The 24,788-nt window shown below is 48.9% G+C and overlaps 1 protein-coding gene across 6 annotated transcripts in view; it reads left to right on the top strand.

The window, feature by feature from the left end:
- Positions 1-8,698: 8,698 nt before the first annotated feature.
- The window catches only part of WHRN (whirlin), an 87,308-nt gene continuing 71,218 nt past the window's right edge, over positions 8,699-24,788 (top strand). For 5 of the 6 annotated variants that reach the window (XM_034664376.1, XM_034664374.1, XM_034664372.1 and 2 more), the window contains exon 1: positions 8,700-10,183. In XM_034664376.1, the coding sequence (XP_034520267.1) occupies positions 9,566-10,183 (618 nt within the window). In that variant the 5' untranslated portion in view covers positions 8,700-9,565. Of the gene's footprint in view, positions 10,184-24,788 lie in introns of all 6 variants that reach the window. The other variant, XM_034664375.1, reaches the window with a different exon arrangement.

Raw genomic sequence — 24,788 nt, 5'->3', positions numbered from 1 at the left:
CACCTTTGAAGGCAGAGGAAGGCGTATCTAACGTTAGCTGAGAATATACTATTATGTAATGAATTGTGTCCCCCCCCCACCATTTCCTATGTTAAAGTCCCAATCCCCAGCACCTCAGACAAACCGTAGTTGGAGATTAGGTCTTTAAAAAGGTAATTAAGTTAAAATGAAATCTTCAGGGTGGGCCCTAATCCAATATGATTTGTGCCCTCGTAAGAGGAGGAAATTCGGCAGACATGCCCAGAGAGACAGAGGGAAGACCATGGAGAGACACAGGGAGAAGGTGGCCATCTGCAAACCCAGTGGAAAGGCCTCAGAAGAAACTAACCCCGCTGACACCTTGGTCTCAGACTTCCAGCCTCCAGGACTGTGAGAGAATAAATTTCTGTTGTTTAAGCCCCCGTGGTCCTCTGTTATGGCAGCCCTGACAGACTAACACGCTCATACCAGAGGAGTGCTTGGTGTGATGATTGCGTTTGGTTCTCACTACACTTACTTGTTCAAGGTCTTACCGGTAGGCAAGTGGCAGCACCAGGATTTGAACCCAGGTCAGTCTGTTTATGAAGCCCGCCACACACGACCAAGCTGCACCAAACTGAGGCGAGGAGAAAAGGCAGTCACTGGCTCACAGGAAGTTTAAAAGTTCCTTCCAACATAAACAGCTAACGGCTTGGGACGCCATGGAGGCTCAGACATATTTTGAGCAGACTCTGGTGTCTATCATACTCTTAAAAGGGTGCCACTGTCCCCAAAGATTCTTTATGAAATACAAGTGCTTCTATAAATCTTCGAGAACGGTTAGAAAAGATGCTAGCTGCTCCTCCAGGAAGAATCTGAAGTCACACCTACAAACTGATGGCTCTCTGTTGTTTTTAGAATACAGTCAAAAGTGCTTAGCCCACCATCCCATGTCTGTCATGATTCGCGGCTGCCCACCTTCTCTCCAGCTATATCTCTGGCCACATGCTTGCTGGATCCAGCTACGCAGAACTTCCTTGCAGTTCCCTGAACAATTTGTAGTCTTTCCTGCCTTCGTGTCTTTGTCCATGCTGTTCCTTCTGCCCAGAGTGTCCTTTCTACCTTGTCCACCAGGTGACCCACCCCCCTCATCCTTCAAGTGTCACCCTTCAAATGTCCCCTCTTTCAGTAAACCTTCTTGACCTCCCCTGGAAGAAGTAGAGCCTTCCTTCTCTGCACATCTGTTATCCTTTGTCCATTTTCTGTGTGGTAGACACACCCTACAGTGACTTGTGCAGGGAGTCACACCCTTATATAGTCTACCCACCTTCCATTTGGGCAGCACTGGGGACTTGCTTCTAAACTATGGTATAAGGCAAAAGTGACAGGATGTCACTCCCTTGATTAGGTTACTTTATGTGACAGAGATGATGGGATGGCACTCTTAAGATTACCTTACATTATAGAAGACTCCATCTTGGCAGACTAGAGAGAGAGAGAGATGTCCTTGTTGGCTCTGAAGAAGTCCATTGCCATGTGTGGACCACATGGCAAAAAAAAACTGTGCCTGGCTTCCAGGATGAAAAAATGGCCCCCCAGCCAATAGCCAGCAAAAAGGTGGGACCTTCAGTCATACTGTCACAAGAAATGAACTCTGCCATTGACTGAATTTGGAAGTGAATGCTTCCCTAGCCAAGCCTTCAAATGAGAACACAGCCCTGCCAATACACTGATTGCAGTCTTGTGAAATACTGAGCCAGGGGAACCAGCTAACCCTTGCCCAGACTCCTGACCCATGGAAACTATGAGGTAATAAATGTGTATTTTTTAAGCCATCAAGTTTGTAAGAATTTGTTACACAGCATTAGATAACTGATATACTCTATTACAACACAGAGCCAGTATTACTCGTCACATGTTATTCCCAACTAGATGGGGGCATGAAAGCAAGGACAAGAGGTCAGCTCTTTCAGCCCCCTCACAGTGCCTGACACACAGTAGGCACTCCAAACATGTTTGTTGATTGAATAAATGACTATGATCCTTAAGGTTCTGCCCGGCTCTAAAAAATGTCCCTACAATTCCAGGATGTTGAAACTCCATTTATTGTTACCTTAATAGAAGGTCAATGAGGATATCAAATTTCCAAGGAATAAAGAAGAATGCAGAGAGCAAGCATTCTTCTGTAACAGTTATAGATTCTTTGACACAATTTGCCAAGCATTTGGGCACACCGGGCCCTGTAAATGTAATAACGATGTCTGCCGGGTGTCTTTGAAGATGGTCAAAGTCAAAGGCAAAATCACAAAGCCTGCTGAAAGGCAGCTAGGACCATTAGCTGCTATTTGAAACCCGGAGGCAAAGAGACATTATGAGCCTCAAACCAGTCAGAGGAAGAGTCATCAGTCAGCCAGGGAGCCAGGGATGGAATTCTAAATCTAAGTCTGCCCAGAACCCCAGAAAGCTCTTCCTACTTCCCCCTTGTCCTTGCCTTCCCCTCCCTTCTCCTCCTCTGCTGTAGAAACAAAAACACTGTTCTTAGAGTTAGAAAGGCTTAGAGATCATTGCCTCCAAGCCCCTCATTGTACAGATGGCAAGACTGAGGCCTGGAGAGGAAGGACTTGGCCAACAGTATACAGAAAGTCCTGGGAATAGCATTCCTTTTTCAGAATCCCCTGAAGACTGGAGTTAAAAATAAAAACAAAACAAAACAAAAAGCCTCCTTGAGGATCAGCGAGGACATGAAGCAATTAACCAGAAATTTAGCCACCTCATTAAAAAAAAAAATCTTACAGGATCCATACAGATAAGCAAAACTAAGTTATTTTCCTCAAAGCAATTTTTTTAAAGATTTATTTATTTTAGAGTGAGAGTGCACACAAGAGGGAGGGGCAGAGGGAGAGGGAGAGAGAATCTCCAGCAGACTGCATACTGAGCTCGGAGCCCGACATGGGGCTCCATCTCAGAACCCTGAGATCATGACCTGAGCCGAAACCAAGACTCAGTTGCTCAACTGACTGCCCCACCCAGGTGCCCCTCGAAGCAATTCTTGTAGCAGCCCAGAGCTGCCCTGGTCCCAGGCACAATGCTACGTGCTTTACCTGCATTATTTCCATTAACTTCCCAACCATTATTCTTTTATAGCCCTTTTTATAGCTCTTTTTTTTTTTAATGAATAAAGAAACTGAGGCTCAGGGAGGTGATGCAATTCCTCCAAGCTTACATAACCAGGAATTATTTCACCAAGTCTGTCCGCAGTCCAGATATCACTTTACGATGATGCCAAAAAGCCTGGGAAGCTGAGGCTAGAGAAAGAGATACCAGCCGGGGAGCCTTGCCTGGGACCCTAACATCAGAGCTCACCATTAGCATGTGACACAACAGCAGCACACAGCTCACAACACAACAGCTCCTGACTGTCAGCTCCAGGAGGGCAGGAACCCTGGTGGTCTTGTTCCTGCTGAAAGTCTAGAACGTTGCCTGGCAGAATGGAGGAGGAGCTAAGTCAGGCTGGAATGATGAATGAACGCATGGAGTGAAGGCATGAATGGATGTCCCAGTTAACCATGCTGATGTGTACGTGGTGAGGATGTGTCCTCTGGGGGCTTCTCTAATCTGTGCCAGCTGATACGTGGAGTGAATATCCGGGCGTAACCAATATATAATCCTCCGATTAAAGCAACTCTTCTCTATGTAGCAATCGGATTACAGCACAGCATGCCTGATAAGGTCACTTCCACCGCTCTGCCTCTTTCTAGCCACAAATTGGCTCCCTGCAATTTATTATTGCCATCGTTCTCATTTGTTATTTCCCCCAAAGCGATATGAGAGAAGTCAGCATCATTCCCACCTGTCTTGATGCCAGGTGCAGAGAGGGCACGTTTGGGTTAGTACTGCGGGCAGTTAACAGTACAGACTTTGGGGGAACTGCCTTATAGCAGTTTTCTTATCCATAAAGTAGGGGTCATAATAATATCCATTTCACAGGATTATTGTGAGGATTAAAGACACGATGCCTGTAAAGTGCTTAGCCCTTTCATTGCAAGCTCTCAGTACATTTTCCCTTTAGCTAATAATGAGCCTGTGAGGGGCACCACTGGCGCCCCGTGGGACTGTGGATAAGACAGCAACCTTCTCTGGCCCTTGATTGTCCCATCTGTAACACAAGAGTGGGAGAGGGAGGGAATCAAGGATGCATTCAGCAATGAATTACTGAGCAGTTATTGTGTGTTTGCCCTGGGGCTGAGCACCAGACGCAGAGAGATCAAGGAGTCCATGGCCCTGCTCTTGGGGGGCTCCCGTGTGGTAAGAACCAAGATGGATGCAAACCTTGTGGGAGCACATGGTACTTGCCAGGCAGGGGGATAAGCGCTGTGCATTCATGAACTCAGTCAATCATAATGCTGATGACAGCGCCACTGTCCCCATTTTACAGGCAAAGGGCACAGAGGCACCCAAGACCTCCATGAGTTGCCCAAGTGAATATCAGAGATGGGTTTGAAACCTGGAGATCAATTCTGTGCTCTAGCATAGAAATTCGAAGAGGTTTTTTGCTTTTAGGGGAGGGAAAAAAAAAAAGGCAAAAAGCGAAAATAGCATATTCAGGGTTTGTGTTGCGGCGAGCTGTTTGCTACAAAGGCAGTGCATTCCCCCCCGCCCCAGCAGCGAGCACGCCCCCCCCCCCAAGCTCCTTCCCCGGAAACCACTCTCTGCATCTCAGGGTCAAGCCACCACAGCCCTGAGCTGTGTCTGTGAGCAACTATGCTTGATCCTGACTTATTTTGTGCATCCATTAGCAAGATGTGTCCTAAGGTAACAAAACAGCCTGGGAGAAGTTATTTCTGGGGTCTGAGGTTGCTCAAAAGTTTTTCCATAGTAATGAATGCTCATTGCTTCTTTGCTTTACGCCCTTTCAGCTTCCAAAAGGTTTCACTGGAACGCTCTACTGTTGGGTGGGGGCGGGGTGTCTGCACCTGTATCCTCTTTTCCAGATGTTTTGTTCTTTCTCTTTTTCTCACCTCTCTCTTATCTCCCTGCACTTTCATCAATATTGTCTGCATTGCCTACCAGTCATCGAGGTGAACATTTCCCTTTTCTCTGCTGATAGTATCCCCACTGACATTGTGGGGAAGAGATAGGCTGTGGGCCTGGAGCGGACGTGATCACTCCAAAGCTGGGAGATACTACTCCCTCCGACACCCTGCGTCTGATTGCTTTGAGCCTCTGCCTCCGTGTCCCAGCTGGGATCCCAATCCTCTCCACCCCCATCTCTCTTAATGAGGCGTTCTTTATTAAACACATCCGCACTCGTTCTCCCCTCCACCAAATGTCAGCTTACCAACTGGGAATCATTAGTATGTGGCTCTGACGTTCCCAGCCCAACCTTCAAGGAAATATGGTCTTCATACCATTCCTAGCTGGGACCTTTTAGCATCTTTGAACTAAGCATTTGAGAGGCTGTGCAGCATAGTGGTTGAGCAAGAACTCTGGAGCCAGACTGCCGGGTTCACATCCTAACTCTTCCATTAACTACCGCTGCAATCTTGGGGACTGTTACGTCCCTATGTCCTGATTTTTCTGTCTTACCAGGATGATGATGGTGATGATGACAATGATGGTGGTGGTGGTTGTACCTCTCTTTATAAAATAATTGGGAGGATTGAATGAGTTAAAATACAAGTGTTTAAAACAGTGTCTGGCACTCAAGAAACATTAGCTGTATTTTTCTATATGTCCCAAAGGAAATGCATCTTTTTTTTTTATTAAAGATTTTATTTATTTATTTGACAGAGAGAGAGAGAGAGAGACAGCCAGCAAGAGACGGAACACAAACAGGGGAGTAGGAGAGGAAGAAGCAGGCTCCCAGCAGAGGAGCCCGATGTGGGGCTCTATCCCAGGACTCCGGGATCACGCCCTGAGCGAAAGGCAGACGCTTAACGACTGAGCCACCCAGGCGCCCCCCGCCAAGGAAATGCATCTTAAATGAAATTACTCTCTAGTGCTTTCTACAGATACATTCCAGTGGATAAGAGGAAAGGGGAGGAGTTCCAAATGACTACGCAATAGAAAAAGGCTTTTTAAGATTTCCATAAAAAAGAGGAGAAAAGAACCGACACCTTCACACTATTCTAAGAGTTGCTGTGTGCTTTCATTTACTGGACAGGACGTGGTGCTTGCAACTGTCCTTTGGGGACACAGGAAAGGTTTAGAAACTATTTTACAGATGAGAAGGGAAGCCATTTGTTATGGGGCACTCCACTAGTAAACAGACATCCTGGACTGGAATAATGATTTATTTCCTGATATCCAGAGTGCATTGAATACAATTCACTCTTCCCTCTGTCTTTCAACTGCTCCAGGGTCTTCAAGGTTCCAGAAAGTTCCATAAGAGAAGGGCATTGATTCGCCAGAGTTGGGGAACAGTAACGAACTGTCAAAAGTGACTTTGGTGAAGCCAGCCCAGGGAAGCCGCCGCATACGCGAGAGAATAATACTTCCCTTCTGAAGAGGGCAGTATGCAACCAAGGCCAGGTCTGCTCACCAAGTCAGGGCTTCCTTCCAGGTCTGGAAGGCCGCAGGCAGTGCAGCCCTCATGGGCCCAGGCATCTTGGGTTTCCACGAGCTTATTTCTGAACGACAAACACATCTTCCGACATGAAATAGGATTCTTGAGGTTTGAGCCCCAGAGGGTACACAGTGTAAACTGATACTAACGCGGTTATGCAAGAGGGGTGGAGGAAGCCCCAATGAGTTCTTTTTCGGTGTTCTTGTACTTGTCTGCGCCCCTCCCCAGAAACTGGCCTCTACGAAATTAAATGATAGCATGGCATCCCAGATGGTCTCTGATGTTTGCAGAAGAAGGTGTTTTTTGTCTACTAAGATGTGTGTGTGATGTAGTTTCCACTGCCTGAAGCAAAATACCTTTTCGCAAGCATCCTTGCACAGAGATGAAGTTGGGAATGGGGATCTTAGCTCCTAGGTGCATTTATCAAGCCAATCACAGTAATTATAATTAGAACCACAAACTAAGTGAAAGCCGAGCATGAAATACATTTGCAGAAAACTTGAACTGCATATAATTAAGCCCTGCTTGGTGTCATTTTGAGACATGCCATTACCGTATTTGGGAGGGGTGGGGGAGATTGATTTTTTAAAAATCTAAATACCTTTGGCTTGTTGCATCAAAGGCTTAAATGGCAGTTAAGAGGAGGAAGAACAATACACATCAGTAACTGCTAAACTTAGGGCTGTGAGAGATATGTCCAAAGGTAGCTTAACAGGTTATTTAAAACACTCCGCCAAATACATTCATTGGATATTAATTTAACCTAGATCTGTCTTAGGGAAGTGAATAAGAGACTTGAAGATTGCGGGGGGGTGGCGGGAATATAGCTTTGATTCCCAGCCTCAGCTTTGGGCATGCAGTAAGCTAACAGTGTGGAAAATCCTTCTGTGATTACCCAATACCAGAAAAGCAAGCCCATTCTCCTTAGGGGGAATCTCTGTTCAGGTGTCCCCTCTTTGATTAAGTCCTTCCAATTTTTCCCTCCCCTAAACATGGGCTCTCTCAGCCATCACAACATCTACCACACTGGTTTTTAACTTTATTTATTCATGTGGTCTTTCTCCCCTGCCAAACAGTGACCTCCTTGAGGTCAGCATTTCTCTGTTTCTTAAGATTTTATTTATTTATTTTTCAGAGAAACAGAGAGAGCGAGCACAAGCAGGGGGAGCAGCAGGCAGAGGGAGAAGCAGGCTCCCCCCCCCCCACCAAGAAGCCTGATGAGGGATTCAATCCCAGGACCCTGGAATCACGACCTGAGCCGAAAGCAGATGCTTACGCGACTGAGCCACCCAGGTGTCCCGCGATTTCATATTTTTAACCAGTGCCTCCTTTGAATTGAGATCATATTTGGGGCAGTGAGGTGGGAGAGAAGAGCTCTAGGCCACACCTTGGAATATCTTCCCATTTCGTCTTGGGATGGGAAGGCACAGAATACTTTTCTCCCCAACCCCTTACACAAATTAAAAAATTTTTTTTGACATAGTTGTAGATTCACATTAAGTTGTAAGAATACATAGAAATCTCCCTGTTCTTCCCCTATGTTGACAAGATCACAACCAGTACACTAACACTGATATACAATCACCCACCTTATTCAGACACACTCATCCGCTTGTGTGTGTGTATGCGGGCTGTGTACACTCATATTTCTCAAAGCGGCTTTCCCGCCTACCAGGCAGGGGTCCAGTGAGCTCTACCCTCGCGCGGGAGGGGGCTCCAGCAGGCTCGTATGTATCTCTTGCACCCAGTAGGTGCCCAGCGATCGTCCACATAAACACTTGAACTCGTGCGTCAGGGCGTGCAAGAGCGGAGCGCAGTGTGTTAAGGTAGAAAACCGAGCCTGGAACGTTTACTATTTTAGGGGCAAAAAGTTGGCTATTTTCCCCCACAACTGCCGGCTAATTGCTCCAAAGCGGTCCTGAGGCTTGGGCTTTGATCGCAAAAAAGCATAGACTTGGAGCCCACCTCATCTCAACTCTTAGCTGGAGAAGTGGGGAGGGGGCTCGCAGTGCCCCCGGAGCTCCTCCCACCCCAACCCCCACTTTCACCCCTTTCTTCCCCTGGGCTGGACTGTTTCACCCCGTCTCCAGGCAACCGCCAGGCACTAGGCGGGACGTCATTTCCTGAAGAGCCCGTGGGGGGGAGGGGGGAGAGAGGGGGAGGGGCAGGGGGGGGCCAAGTCTGAGTCGGCGACGGCGACGGCGTCGGAACTCGCTGGAAGATCTGCCCCGGGCAGCTCAACAGTTCGCAAAGTGCCGGCTCGCGGCCGCGCGGCTCCGTCTGCGCCCGGGCGGCGCAGGAACGCGGGGGTTCCTGGGCTGCTGCATCCCCGGACATGCCCCGCAGCCCCTGGCGGACGCCCGCGCGGCTCCACCTGCTGCGGTTCGGGGGGCTCTGGGACTAGAGCTCCCCCTACCCCAACTTATGACTTTGGGGTCCCCCAGCCCGAGAGGAACGGGCGGCCCGGCTGGGGGAGCCCCGGGCATGGTGTGACGGGGCGGTCCGCCCTGCTGCGCCCCCCACTCCAGGCACCCGCCGTCTCTGTGCCCTCCAGAATGTAGCTGCTCTCTCCGCGTCTCTCCTCCCACCCCCCGGACTCCAGCCGCAGTCTCCGAGACCTCCGGGCTCCAGCAGCCAACTCCTGGTCCCCCGGGACCCTGTCGCTGTCTCCGCTTTGCCTGGACTCCGGCCGCCGTCTCCTTGTCCTCCCGACTCCAGCCGCCGTCTTTGCGCCCCTCGGACTCCAGGATCTCGACCCCTCCGTCTTTACGCGCCCGGGACTCCAGCGGCAGTCTCCGCGATCCCCCCCGGGATTCTGCCACTGTTTCCTCGCCCCCCCCCCCGAAACCCAGACTCCGGCCGCCGTCTCCGCGTCTCCCCGGATCCAGCCCCTCTCTCCGCGCGCACCCGCTCGCCCCGAAGCCAGACTCCGGCAGCGGTCTCCGCGCCCCCCCTCCCCAGGCTCCGGCTGTTGCGCCGGTGCAGGCGAGCGCAGCCGCTGCCCTTCCGCGAGCCCCGCGGCGCCCGGGCCTCGGCGGGGAGATGAACGCGCCGCTGGACGGCTTGTCGGTGAGCTCGTCCTCCACCGGCTCGCTGGGCTCGGCGGCCGGGGCGGGCGGCGGCGGGGGCGCGGGGTTGCGGCTGCTGTCTGCCAACGTGCGCCAGCTGCACCAGGCGCTGACGGCGCTGCTGAGCGAGGCGGAGCGGGAGCAGTTCACGCACTGCCTGAACGCGTACCACGCGCGCCGCAACGTCTTCGACCTGGTGCGCACCCTGCGCGTGCTGCTGGACAGCCCGGTCAAGCGGCGCCTGCTGCCCATGCTGCGTCTGGTCATCCCGCGCTCCGACCAGCTGCTCTTCGACCAGTACACAGCCGAGGGCCTCTACCTGCCCGCCACCACCCCCTACCGGCAGCCCGCCTGGGGCGGCCCCGACGGCGCGGGGCCCGGGGAGGTGCGCCTGGTGAGCCTGCGGCGCGCCAAGGCCCACGAGGGCTTGGGCTTCAGCATCCGCGGGGGCTCGGAGCATGGCGTGGGCATCTACGTGTCGCTGGTGGAGCCAGGCTCCCTGGCCGAGAAGGAAGGGCTGCGAGTCGGGGACCAGATTCTGCGTGTGAACGACAAATCCCTGGCCCGGGTGACCCACGCTGAGGCTGTCAAGGTAAGGCTGTGGTTTGGGGACGAGTACAGGACAGAGTGACAGGAGCTCTGCCTGTGTGTGTGTCCTTAAGGCAAATCTAATCTTTCTGGGCCCCATTTTTCTTAAAAAAATGTTTCTTAAAGACAGAAATATCTAGTTTTATTTTGTTTTGTTTTTTTAGCAAATAGGTACCAGGCAATGCGCATAAGGTGGTGGGCCAAACAGATTTGGACCCTGCTTTCGTGGGGGCATAAAGGCTAGCAGTGTGTGGGAGACAGACATTACCAGATACTCTGGCAAAGGTGTGATTACAAAGTGTGAAAAGGCATAGGGATTCTTAGGGGCATTAAAAAAAGAAAAGGTAAGGTCTCCTCTTGGCTTATGGTTAGTAATCAGTGGGTGGTCTCAGCTTCTGCTGTTGTTATTCTCATTGTTCAGTCCGGGTTTGCCCCTGTAAGAAAGTTTTGTCAGCACCAGCGTGCCCCAAAGAGGCTATTCTGGTGATCCACAGAGCTCCAACCTGACTCTGCTGTTCAGGGGCCAGGCTGTGTATTCCGGGACCAGACACTTTTCCTCTCCAAACCTCTGGATCTCCACTAGGAAAATGGGGCAACTGGACCTGCCAAGTGACCCTAACCTTGTTGGAAAGGAGGCCCCTGCCTCAATGTCAGAAATAAATCCTCCAACCCCTTGAGAGTAGCTGCACTTTTTGTGTCTGTTAATTGAGAAAAATAACCTCATGACTGCAGTCTCCTAGGGATTTAATCAAGCTGTTTAAAGCAGTTCCGTGTTTGCTAATCTCACGCCTAGGGCTGTTGAAAACCAGTTGGAGTCTGAGATGGATAGTGTTTGGTGTACATGTGGATTCGAGAATCCCTTGAAGGTGTTTACACACACACACACACACACACACACACACACACACACTCTACCTTTGCCCACCTTTGTATAGGAAGTGAAGAATTTTGGGGGAGAAAACAGTGACCTACTCAGCTTGTGTGGGGAAAAGGCTTCCTCGGGGTTTAGGGTGCACTGTGACCCAGCTTCTCACCACCACACCCTTTGCCCCTGCCTTGGGTCCTCCTCAGCGCAGATGACTGGAGCACCGGCTGAGGGCCTGCTGGCTGCTGGGAAGTGGTCAGGCAGCAGAGGTCCAGGGCTACTTCCTGTGTCCTCTTCAGTGACTTGTGGTCAGGTGTGTATCGAGCCCATTTCCTGACTGTTCACTTGGGGCACAACCATCTCCTCCCTGATTCTCCCTTTCCTTGTTTCGTTGCCAACCTTTCCGCCCGCTGCCCCTTGAGGATTTCAGACACTTCTCTGCTGTTTCTGGGCAAAGCCTGATGGGTTTATATTGTTCGGAGAGGGGAGGGTGTAGCAGACAAGGCTCTTGTGGATTTCCATGCACCTGCCCTCTCTATGTCCTCCCCCACATCAGTCTTTCCCCCTCTCTGACATTCCATGTATTTATAAAGAAATAGTCCATTAGCCTTTGGCCCTAAAAGGTCTGGAGTTCCCAGATGATAAATTTATGCGCAAAAGATACTTGATCCAAATGGTCAATTATAATTGTGGATTCAATTTTAGTGGCAATTTTTAAAGACTTGTGTAACTCACTCATCACAAGGTGACAGACTTTGTAAAGGCCTCAGGTAACCTGGGTTTTAAAAGCACGGGCCCTCCGGTCGGTCTGCATCCCGGTGTGGGGCGTGCCCAGAGGCTGGAGCTGCGCGGCTCTGAGCTAAACCTGAACTCTCCGTATGTGTTTCCTGAGCACCCAAAGGAGCAGAGCTGCCTTCGGATGTGCGGGAGCTCTGTGAGCGGAGCAGCCCCCTGGGTCCCTGACTATCGCTTTCCCCACGGAGAGGGCGGCGAAGGCAGAATGACCTCCTGCCTCGGGTGCCCCCCTTCCAGCCAACGCCAGACACAGCCTGCCCGGAACGCACCCCTCTGGAACCTTCCGAAGCAACAGGCAAAATGAAAACTGCTTTGTGTCACCTTAACTCCATGAGGAAAGGGGAACAGTTTAGAAGAACACTTGGGGCTGTTGACACGTCTCCACAAAGTTAAGGCAAGGGAGGCCCCAGCTTCTCTACTGGTTACAGACTGCCCTTAAACCAGGATTTTCTCCACTTTCAGCCCCTCTGCATGACCTACAGCGCTGTAGGGCACCGTGTCAAAGATCTTATGGATTTTAACCGAACTTCCAGACTTTAGTCAAATACCACCAGTTTTTCTGCGCCATAGACCACACTGCATTCAGTACGAGACCTGTTTTCTTTCTCCTTCGGTGTTATTTTATTTGTTAATGTATTCGTTTGTTTGTTTATTTCCTCCCCCAGCTTTCTGGAAGTAGAACTGGCAAATGAAAATCATATATGATTAGGGTGTACGGTGTGATGATTTATGCTAGCCGTCCGTGATAAAAAGATTACCACAATCGAGCTAATTATCCATCACCTCACAGACTTATTTTATTTTTGTGGTAAGAACACTCGCTTAGCAAATTCCAAGCAAACAATGCAGAATTATCAATTGTCGTCACCATGCTGGGTCTTGGAGCCCCAGAACTTACTCATTTTGTAATTGGAAGTCTGTACCCTTTGACCAACATTTTCCTGTTTTCCTTCCCCCTGGCCTCTGGCAACCACTGTTCTGCTCTTTGCTTCTGTGAATTAGACTTTTTTAGATTCCACGTAGAAGTGAGATCATCCAGCATTTTTTTTATGGGTCTGGCTTATTTCACTTAGTATAATGTCCTCCAGGTTCATCCATGCTGTCGCAAAGGGCAGAATTTCCTTCTTTTTTTGTGTGGCCGAATAATATACCACCGTGTGTGTGTGTGTGTGTGTGTGTGTGTGTGTGTGTGTGTGTTTGTGTCTGTGTGTTTGCATAATAAAAAGAAAATTAAATTTTAGGAATCAAGTTACTTAAGAGTTCATGAATCAGAGAGGGTCACCTCCCAAGGAACAGAAAAGATTGAACATAGAAAGTTTTTTTTCCACTTCTCTCTCTCTTTCTCTCTCTCACAAATCAAGTATCCATTGTTGCTCAGAGCAGTTCAGCGAGGATTCTATTCCTCTCTCCAGGGGGCTCCCATCCTTCTCTTGAAGCCTATTTGCTAAATCATCAGTGACACGTCCAGATAAGGCAAGCCATTTACTATTTGCAATTATATTGAAATGTTTGATTTTTGAAAAATCTCTCTTGAATGAACAGGAGCCAAACTAATAATAAAAAAAAAGGAGACCTTTCGGAGGTTTTCAGCCAAAAAGCGTTGGTAAATTAGCCAGGGAGCCCACAGACCCGGGATGCTGCCTTGGGCTCTGCCACATGTTGGCTGTATGACCTTGGGCCAGTCAGTGACCCTTTCTGTGTCCTCAGGTGGCTGGGCCAGCAGCTGCCCAGGGTCCCTTCCGGGCTCAGACAATCTGTGATTTGCTCAGTATGTACTACCCAGAAGGCGTTTAGGATGTCTAATCTGGTGTTTTCTTGTTCTTTTGGAATTGATTTCATTTAAGGCAGAGTTAGGAAAGTTGGCTAAGGATTGGGAGATGAGAATCTTGGCACGCTTGTGTAGCCTCCTACTAATTCAGGAATTTGACGGGTTACACACTGTACTGATGAGAACTTGACTCCTCTCCCTCGACCCCAGAACACCAGCCCTGGTGCCGCTCCAGAGTAAATGAGAAGACAGCCATAGGATTGTGGCATGCACAGCACTGCCCTGGGAGCGCTCAAAATGACAGTCACTTACCCGCTTGCCCCCCGAATCCCTAATTCTGTGAGTAGCAGGCTGCGGGTAGCTGGGTGTTGCTGGGATGTGTGTGTGGTTGTGTGTGTTTCATCTCGATAAAAATGAGATGGCTTCATTACAATCTCAGCACCCCCCCCCGAACCCCCGCCCTGGGTTCCTCCAAGGGGCATATTAGAATTTGAAACGTTCCAGAAGTTAAAAACAGCGGCCGGCCCTTTCATTTAATTAGCGTCATCACACCCTCCCCTTCTTCTGCGTAATAACCCGCAAAGAAGCTGTCCATATTAAAATAAGTCATTTAGTCCAGCACATTCTAAACGACGCATTTGTCATTTTCCCATTGTACATGGTTAGCTGAAGCCATTATAAATTATTACCACTTCTGACTTTGTATCTGGAAATGCAGCTTCTCCCACTGGTGTTATTACTGTTTTCCAATTTGGAAGCCATGGGTAATATGTTCATGGGGACTCACAGACTTTCCTCTGTGGCTCTTCCTCTTTCTCGGGTCCTGTGGGTCTTGCCGGCAATGACATGTTGAAAGCTCACTCTTAATAAACTCTATTGAATCGATGTTTGCTTGCTGGATCCAAAGTGCAGTGAGACGGTCCATTTCTTTAATTTAATCTTATTTATTTACATGGCCCAAGCTGATACTCAAGGTTTTAGACAATTACAGTGCCCGGGTAGGACAAAATCCTCTTGCAACTGGTTAGTTCTCCTTCAGATGAAGGAAGCGTTTTGTAGGCTGGAAGAGAATGCCGTTATCTTTTTTTAGGAATGGATATTATTATTAGAAGATTCCTGCCTCTTGGCTTTAAGCTGGACATGAACGACATACAGAATTACCCCAGCGCTAGCTGCTTGTTTTCCTGTCACCTCCCTCTTGCGACAGACCTGGCGTTGTTTATTACCTGCCATAGATTCATCATTTGGATGGGGCGGCAAAGATAAGTATGATCCTTTAACCCCCGACTAATTGGATTTTGTGTGTGTGGTTGCTTCCCACCTCTGCCATGCGGCACCCAGGCTGTACACACCTGTCAAGTGCACACCGCCCCTCACAAGCCTGTCTGCTCATGTGCCCAGCACATGTGCGTCTCCTCCGAGTCATAATCCGCCCCCCAATACCCCCCCCCACCCCGCCCTGCAAAGGGCTTTGCACTGAACCAGGCGTCCATGGGGGATTAGGCTCCAACTGGCTTTCCAGCAAGGTTCTTTTATGACCTGGAAGAGCAGCATTTGGTCTCCACTGCTCAGGGACCCCAGACTAGTGCCCAGCAAGGACCAGAGAATTTGATTAGAAGGAATGACATTTAACGGCTTGAGGTGGTCGGAGGTTGAAATACAAATCTTTCAAAACCTATTCTTTTTTCTCCTTTTTTGAGACCCCCGAGCAAGAATCTGATGTTAACAGGGAGCTCACACAGGCTTCTAATTGTGCCCCAGGGTGGGGGGCTGCTTTTTAAAGATTCCTGTGCTGCAGACATTTCATTTGACTTTTACGGCAAGGCAGGTGGCAAAGGGTGCCAAGAACAGGAATCAGACCATTTGTTTCCTGTGCACTCCTGGCGGCCGCTGCGGGAGGCAACACCAGGGGCCAGTGCACTTGTGTTTGAACTTTGCTTTGCTAGAACACTACCGGGAAGAGAGGAGGCTGGTGTCAGCGAGTGAGCACCCCCTCTGTGCCAGGTGCTTTCTCCTTCCCAGGGGAGGAGGGGAGGCCAGCAAGGTCAGGCTCCAGGAGGAGAAACTGACCAGCCCAGGGTCACCATGGGGATTAGAAGTGAAGTGGCCCTTCTGCCCTACCTTCGTGCCTGGAACCCAGCCCTAGCCGTTATGCAGCCAGCCTCCTGGAAGACAGAGCCAGGCCCCCCGCTGGAAGGCAAGCAGCCGTCATACGTCGTGCCTGACATTTGGGAGCCTTTGAGGAACCATCCACAGACTTCATTTTATTAAGTGGGAGTCTGGAGCCCATGCATCAACAGCAGGTGGCATGTTTGAGCCCAGCCTGTCCTCGCGGGAGCCATTTATCCATGCAAGGTCTGAGCAGCACTTAGCGGCCCCAGGCCTGTGGCTGGTACTCGGAATTCAGAGACGAACGGTTGATGGCCCCTGCCCTTTGGGGAGTCACGGGTGGGGGGCACAGACCCACCTGGGGCCATGGGTCACCAAGGGTTTTAAGCGCTGTAACATCCACAGGCGTCCATATCCCTGCCACCCTTTCTCCAAAGCAGGCCCCCATGCCATCCCCTCATCCTGCTGTAATTTTAGCACCGTGGCCACTACGAGAAGGACATGTCACCGTGTTTGTTTGTCGTGTGCCTTCCCCACTCCAGACAAGCTCCACGAAAACCAAGATTTGGTCTGCGTTCCTCCCTCACCTACCCCAGCACCTGGCACACAGTAGGTGCTTTAATAAATAAATTTAATAAATAAATTTTTGCCAAATGTATGGAAAGATCTTGCATCCAGTGCAGTGCTGGTGAGTTCAGGATTCCTTGGTTCCTGAGTGTGATATCCGAAGAAAATCCGTGTAGTTGCAAGACAGTGGGTGCTTGGAGAAAAAAAAAAAAATCAAGGAATGCCATAGTCTCTAATGTATGCTGTACCGCGAAGCTGACGGTGTGGCTGTGAGCAGATCACGTGACATCTCTGGATGCCTCAGTCTTTGGAGCTGTGAAGTGGGCATAGCCATATCCCACTTGCCTTTCCCGGGGTGGGTATGGAATCGTATGACTCAGTAGGTACAAAAACATTTGGTAAGTAGGAAACCCTATACGACTACTTCAGTGAAAAAACAAAAACCTGTGGTCTGTGCCTGGGTGGGCAAGAGCTTTTCCCATCCTCTGCGACCCAGGCCACCCTACGAGACCGCTTTGGTTAGTTCATTTGTTGCTTTGCTCTTAATTTTAAAATCACATTCCCAGAAGTGGGTTATTTCTGCAGCCTGTGTCTGTGATTCCAAAATAGAATCATTTATGCATTCTGAAGCAATCAATGAACCAATTTTGGGTGAGATATATCTCCTGGCTTTTTGTTAAAAAAAAAACAACAACAGAAATAAAACCCAGCACTGTTCAGGTTTCAAGAAGCCCTAGCATTTCGGGTAGAGGCCAAGTTCCTGCTAATCACACGTACGTTTAAAAGCTGCTTTATTCTTTACGGTGAATGCACAAGTGAATTTCTTTTTTCTCCTTTTGCAACCCCAACCCCTTTACCTCCTTCCCCGTTGAGAATTTGTGTTCCTTCTGCTAAATTGGCTGTGGCTTTGCTTCAGTGGCAGCCAGTTTCGTAGCTATTTTTCCTCTCTACCTGAATTTTCGTCATCTCATCATCCTCTCAACTTCGAATGCAAAGCAAATATTTCAGCCTCCCCTAAACCAGTCCCAAGATGTCTCCTTCACCAGATTCTAAAGCTGCAGGTTATGGGGAGGAACCCAGCAAAGGGCAGCTAAAAGGGTGTTTCCAAGTACTCTAGAAACGGTGATGCAGAAATGTAGCTTGCCTGCGAATTAACAAGCTCTCAGGCAAGTCTCCATCACACTGAGGTTTGGGGAGCACCGCCTTCCTTTGGGATTTGCCCCCATCCCCAGCATTTATCCACAGAAAGACTTGACTGGAGAGGTGGACCCAGCCGGTCCGTCCACAGGTGCAAGGTCAGCTGATAGGTTGGACAATCCAGGGAAGAGAGGTCGGTACCCAAGAGGTTAGAAATGGCTTTTGGAGATGGACCTGGGGTCATTTGACTGTGTTACTTGGCCGTGACCTTGAGCAGCTCCCTTAGCCTCTCTGTGATGCAGACCACCTCACCTTGAACTTGGCGCCTAGCCTACACGAACAGGTTATGGTTGCTGTTGCACATCAAAAGTTTGAGAAATACGGCCACGGAGGCCCCACTGCAGCATGGTAATGAAAAATGTTATTGACTGCATCCTCCTGGCTTTGAAAGTCTTCTGTTGTGCCTGCTTAGTCTAAAAAAAGGAAAAAGGTGCCTTTGGAAGAAAAGACTGGGGCTCAGGGCCCTCTTGACACATCGTAGCTGCTTGAATTGCAGAGTCATTTACTAAATGTGGTCAATATCCTCACATAGACAGAGTTTCTTTAAAAATGTAATTGCCCCCATTTGGGTTTTGGCATCTGCATTTTCTTTCGTTTTACAGAGATAATAAAGCCTGGGGATCGGGTGGCATTGTGTGTCCCGACCTCCCTTAAAAATGTGGGGCAGGTGCATGGCTCAGAGGGCAGTGTGTGACAGTGTGGTTCCCAGACCAGCTGCCTCTCTGTCCTTGTTCCCCAGCATCCTTCCCTGCTGGGCTCCTCAGGGGCCTTGATGAGGAGAGAGAAGGTGGCTGTTTTTCCAGAACCCATTAAAGCAATTAATGCAGGTTGAAAGTGGTGATTTGACAATATGGTATCTGTACTTTAAAAAAAAAACAAACAAACCCTGGAATGTATTTGTACCACATCTGAAATGGTGTGTGAGGGTTCATTAAGTGGTTTCTGATTAAGAAAAGAGAAGAAAAGGGGTCCAACTTTCAGAAACTCCCTTCCCATGCAGGTACGGAAGCAGGGAAGTCTGGGGTGGGGTCTGCCTTTCTCCATTTCCATCCTCTGGGCCTGTGGAGGCTGTGGTGTCCTGCGGCAGTTCTGAGCCCAGCGGGACCTTCCTCCTTGCTCCATCTCTCCTGCCGCCTTCTCTTTCTCCTCAGGGGGTCCCAAGCCTATCCCAGCTTCTCCCAAATTCTCTTAAACCCTCTCCGCCCTCCACGAGTTCTTCCCGCCCCGAGGGTTTAAGTCAAGATGTTCCATTTGTCTCCACATCCCTTCCTGTCTTCCTTGCTGTCTCTGAACAGGACCTGGGCCTCCTTTTAGTGTCTTTATTTATTTTTTAATTTGTATTTTCAGCTCTTCCCCAGTATTAGGAAAAGCATTTATTTGCCTTGAAAGTCCTGGCTCCTTTCTGACCCTTTGAAAATACCTCATCCTCTTGCCCACAAATCGTGGACATTTCCCAAGTTAGTAACCTTGACCTGCTCTCCTCCCTACAGACTCCCCACTGGGGACTGCACCAGTGTCTGGCCAGCTTAGACCCTCCAGGCCCGATCCCTCCCCAGCACATCCCAGACCACACTTCCCACCTCCCTGGCATTGGAGGCCGAAGTGCAGCGGCCTTTTGGCTGTCTGTCTGTCTCCCTTCTTGCTTATCTGCCCACCAGTCCATTCAGAGTCCTGGAGGGAGGGCACACTTTCGAAATTTGTCTCTCATCCAGCGGTGCCCTGCCCTGCACTGGAGCTGAGAACCTTCAGGGCAGAAGCAGAGCTCCTGAACCTGGCTTTGAGGCTGCCCATGGTCTGATCCCCTTCTACCTGCAGACAGTCCTTTTCTCCGGCTGTTCCCCCAGTGCCGTCCACACTTGACCAGACAGGCAGCATGCCCTCCTCTGAAAGGCGGCTCTGTGTCCCTGCACCTGTCGACAGCCCCGCCCCCGTGAGGCCAGCCCCCGTGGATCATCCGGCCTACCATCTGCAGGAACCCCTCTCATCTCCCCCAAGGCTCCGTCACCCTAGTGACCCTGCTTCACTTGTTGTGACACAGATTACACATTTCTGAGTGTTTCCTTGAATTGTTCTGTGGCCGGTAATAACTTCTGTATTGAGGGCTTACAAGAATCCTGATGGCATTCTCAGGACTTTCTGTGTATGAACTCACTTGACCCTCACACTAGCCCAACAGGTTCAAAGTCGGTACCGCCTTTCTTGCTCCGTTGTGCAAAATATTGTAAAGAGTTTGTCACTTGCCTGCTGTCACAAAGATGGAAAGTGGCAGAGCCAGGAATTAAAACCAGGTTTCGTTGACTTGAGGGGATGTATCTGTCACTCCAATGCCAGAGAGAGGCGGCAGCCCATGATGCCACAGCCTGGGCTTCCGAGCCAGGGGCTTTGTGTTCAAAGCCTGGCTCTCCCACTGTGCACCTGTGGGGCCTTGAACAAACTCCTTGACCTCTCTGATTCTCATGCCTCTTCGATAGCGTTGTCATGGGAATAATAGTCAGACGGTAGGCAAGTTTCTTAACTTCCCTATTCAATTTCCTCGTCTCTAAAACGGGGATACTGATGGCCATACAGGTGACTTTGAAAGCACTGAAGGCATGTATTGATTTGAATATTTCATGATTCCCTGCTATGTTCACACCGCTGTGCTGGGGTCTTTTCCCTACCAGATAAGACTCTTCGTGGTATAAAATATATAGCACCTGAGATGCTTCTAAGCTTATAATACTGAGCCCACGAATAAATACGGCCCCCATGGACGGGCTTCTCTGTGCCACCAGGAGCTCTGCGAGGGCTTGTCGCAAATCTCCCCACCAACTCTATGGCGCAGCCCCCGGGGGAGAGGAGGCCGAGCACTGGGAAGAGGAAGTGACCGGCCTCCAGTACACAGGGCGGAGGTGGCAGGGCTGGGATTTGAACTCGCGATCTTCTTGCCTCCGAACTGTGTGCGCCTTGCCACCTTCTGGTGGGTGGGCAGCCTAGCACCGCGCTGGCCGGAGCCACGTGTCAGTACATGTACATTTCCTCTCTGATGTTTTTTTTCTTGATGGAAATGGCGTTGCAGCCAGTTTGATCAGAAAACCCACGAGTGAGCAGACAGCCTGGGCCACACCCCCCTGCCCTTTCCTGGGTGAGCTCTGGGCATCTTATTGACTAGATTTCAAGTACCGAGGCGGCACTGGGCACTGTTGGCCTCCCCCCCCCCCCTTATCTCTCTTGCCATTCCCCGGCCTTTGTCAGGATTGTACTTTTTCTCTGGAAATTCCCTAAATAGATTAACCGTGACCTCAACTCCACCCCCATTAGGATAAACCCGTAATTTAGGAAATCGGCTCATTGATTGGCGGAGGCGGGGAATCTGTTGTCTGTCTCCCGGGCCTGTATAAGGGGCCGGTGGTCGTCAACACCGTTACAGACTGGACAAAGGAAGGGCCATTTGGTGAGCAGAGGAGTCCGCTTGCGCATTTAAAATAAAATGTGTGTGTGCGTGTGCGTTAATGACTCGAGAGAGATGGGCTCAATTTAGAGAACTCGGAAACCCCAGGAAAACACAAAGGAGAAAGACACCCCCACCATCATCGATGGTCTGCTCCACCCAGAAATGATCACTGTTGACAATTTGATTGCGTCTTTCCCGTCCCCCATGTGCCTATGTGTGTAAATTCCTACTGGGAATTTTCTACAGAACTGCCGTTCTGAACGGTTTTTGAGCCTGTCTCACCAAACAGTGGATCATGACTCTTTTTCGACCCTGATAAATGTTTCTAGAACGTGGTTTTTCATGATGGCGTCATGGCCAAGAGGTGCATGATTTATTCGACTAATTTCTTCTTGTTGGACAGTTTGTTTTTTTTAAATGTGAGCCACATTGCTGCTTTAGACAATGTGTCCTGGCACATTTATCTGTAAGCATGTCTCTAAAAATTCCTTGGGCTGTCTTTCTAGACGTGGCATTGGCTCTGGGCATAGGCAGATTTCTAAGGCTTGGGTAACTGTTGCCAGATTGTTCTTGGGGAAGAGTTTGCTATTTTATAGCCCCCTCTACCCGTGTTAGTGGTGTATGTGATGCTTCCCCCAGCCTTGCCAACACCGGATATTAGATTTCTTTTCCATTTTTGCTGATCTGATAGACAAAAAAGTACCCTATTTTAATTTGCATAATTTAAATAGTGAAGTTGAACTCTTTTGCATGTTTATTATTTGTGTAGCTGTATATACCTATACTCAATGTGTAATAAATAGCGTGTAGCAGAATGTTATATGTATATATCATATATAATACATTATTCTACATGTGTTTGATATATATACATTTATTTATTTTTGATGTGTAACTTATTGATGTCCTATGCCCATTTAATCACAAGAGGGTTATATTTCCACGTCCTCGGATCTATCAACCTTTTTCTTTAAGAGATGGCTGTTGGGAGTAGCTGTTAGGTCGTTGATTGATCCACCTGGAATTCAGATCCTTCAGTCCAAGTTAAATTGGAGGCCTCTCCCTTGTTAACGGAATGCACAGAAAGTGATGTTAAGTGTCCTCGAGGAGAATACACCCCATCTGTGTATCCACTCTTGGACCGAGAAAATGTTGATATATAATCAGATTTTTCTGATGGATGACTGTGCTATGAACATTGGTTCTAGATGACAACAACTCCATTGGAAACCCATCGAGGCTCATCTTGAGTGATTATAGTTATGACTCCTAGAATCTTGTTAGTTCCTCCCAAAAGAAAAAAAAGAAAAGACTGAAGAGACTGAATTTAAAAGAACATTTGTAAAGCAATTTACTTAAATTATAAGAGACTAAAAGCCAGGGTTAGTGGATAATTGAAGAATTGCATTAAAAAGGAATCAATATCTTTCTGGAATCTGCTCTGTCCTCATCTTCTGAGTTCTCTTGCAAGGGGATGGCCACTCTGTCACTGTCTTGCAAATTTCTCATAGCATTATCCCCAAGGACAACGTTTTCTTTCTCCCTTTGATCCTTCACGTTTCTCCTTTTCCCACAGCCTTAACTCACTGCAACATTTAGGAGCAAAGATGCCAGAGATCAGGAGCTTTTAAAATGTCAGGCCCCTGTTCCAGCCTCTGGGATCCTGGTGTTCCCAGCACTGGGGCAAAGGCTTCCTTCTTCGTACCAAGCCTTTGGAGAAGGTCAAACTCATAAAGAAAGGACAGTGGAGGGAATGAAGAGTTGGTTTTTTGAAATCTGCTTTGTAAGGCTCCAATTAAAGGCAAATTGAAACAACATTTAAAAAAAAACTCAAAAGAGGAAAAGAAGATGTTGATTACTCCACCATCCTAACTAGCTGTTGTTTCTCTGCCCTGTCCCTTGGCCTTTGTTTCTGTGCATTGGTGTTTGGATCACCTGCTTCTGTTTATTTTTGCTTCGTGCATATGTGGAGCTGTATCTCGGGGAAGGGGACTGCTCTGCGCTCCAGATTGGTTTCCCTGCGGATGTAGCCACTTAAAGAGGTGAGGTGGCCACAAAGAGCCAGAGCAGGAGGGCCACGTGGTGGCAAGCTTTGCCCCAGATCCTGGCCTCCTGATGGGCACACGGCTGTCAGGGACACCAACATGAAGCCACCGTTCTTTGAGAGACAGTGAGTTCTCAGCATATCACTACCTGCTTACGTCAACATTCCAGTAGAATATAAACTAGCACTTTTTGGACTTTTATTTAAGGGGATGTTTTTAAATGACATGATTCTTAGACCAAAATCAGAAGCAGTAAAGTATTTCCGGGGAATGGAAGGAGAGAGCAGGATGAGAAAGCAAGAGTTATTGCCCAAGCATCTATGAAAAATATCTCTGCCTCCAACTCCACGTAGAAGGTGTCTGATGCTCGAGATGTACTTCAGCATTCATTCATTCACTTGGCAGTTGTTTTCCTGAGCTCCTCCTATGTGATTGGTGTGATTTAACGTCCTCTTCGAACTCTCCATATCCTATTTACTTACTTGTTAATATATTTGTGATCAATATTTCTTCCTACTTCAGAAATGATTGAGTGACTTAACCTAGAAAGTACATCACGAAAAAGGCACAGAGCTCAGAAACCATATTGGAAAGTGTGTATGTGTGTGTGTGTTGCCATTAATAGGAATTATAGTTCATATTTAAGTGGAGTTGTGGGCTTCCTAGCACCCAAGGCAAAAAGGGAAATTCGCATTGTTTAGATTGTACTAGAGAATTCAGTGGTATTTCAGGAGAGATAAAATTCTTTACTGGCAGTTTTTAAAAGGGAGGCAACCAATTTTAGGAGGAAGGCAATTTCAATCGCATTCTTCATCGTCTCTCATTTTATGTGGAATCACCCACGATCTCTGGTCTTTCATATTTGTTGACACATCTGTGACCACAACAGAAATCCCCTGACTTCTCTATCTACTGAGAAGGATATAAATAAAATAATCACTGTATACATATGTTGAGATATATACTTTCAGGGATAGGGAGCAGCACGTGCAAATAACTTGGAGCATTTGATACTGTAAGAAAGGGCCAGTGGCAGGGACAGGAGATGAGGCTGGCCAGGCAGCAGGGCCAGCCGCACAGGCCTGAGACTCACTGCAAGGAGTTCTCATTTTACATCAGAAGCCATGGGAGCATTTGGGCCGGGAGGGGACGGGGTCCACCTGCATTTTAAAAGAATGTCCTAGCTGCACAGCAGAGACTGATTTTAGAGGCTGGCAAGCTGTTGCCGTCAGTGGTCCCTGTAAGAGGTAATTAACACAGATAAAAATGTGATGCAGAGGGAAGGAGCTCTGAAGACAGGGCTAATTAGGCCTTTACTTTCTCCTGACATTAAAATACGCCCCTGGGGCAGAGAGTTCACACCATTAATGTCTGTTCTCCTTCAAAGTGGGGCTGAATGGGGAGGGTCTTTCTAGCCCATGTGGCTGAACCTAGCACCAGCTCAGGGTTCAAGAGCTGGGGGGGGGGGGCTCACCTGTTTACTGTCTGTAAGTCCTACGTCCCCTTTTCTGTGAGGCCAAGACAGAGGGTTGCCCTTGTGTATCGGAACCCCCTTTCATTGCTGGTGAAAGAAGCACGAGTTTGGAAAGGCCAAGATTCAAATCCAAGCCCTGCCTCCTACCCTCTTTCTAAAGTCTCTTTCCTCATCTGGGCAATGGGAAGAATAAAATGTGTGGTCATTTATATTAGCCGCCATGTGTTGGGCACCTGTTGGCCACCATCCTGAGTGCAAGACGCGGGGTGTACATTATCCGGTCAGTCCTCATTTTGTCCCCACAGTAACTCTCTAAGAATAGGCTTTAGTAGCCCCATTTAACAGGTGGTAAAGCC

This window comes from Ailuropoda melanoleuca, chromosome 7 (genome assembly GCF_002007445.2).
Source record: "Ailuropoda melanoleuca isolate Jingjing chromosome 7, ASM200744v2, whole genome shotgun sequence".
Lineage (NCBI taxonomy): Eukaryota > Metazoa > Chordata > Mammalia > Carnivora > Ursidae > Ailuropoda > Ailuropoda melanoleuca.
Note: the sequence above shows the minus strand (reverse complement) of the source record. Positions and strands in the feature narration are given on the sequence as shown.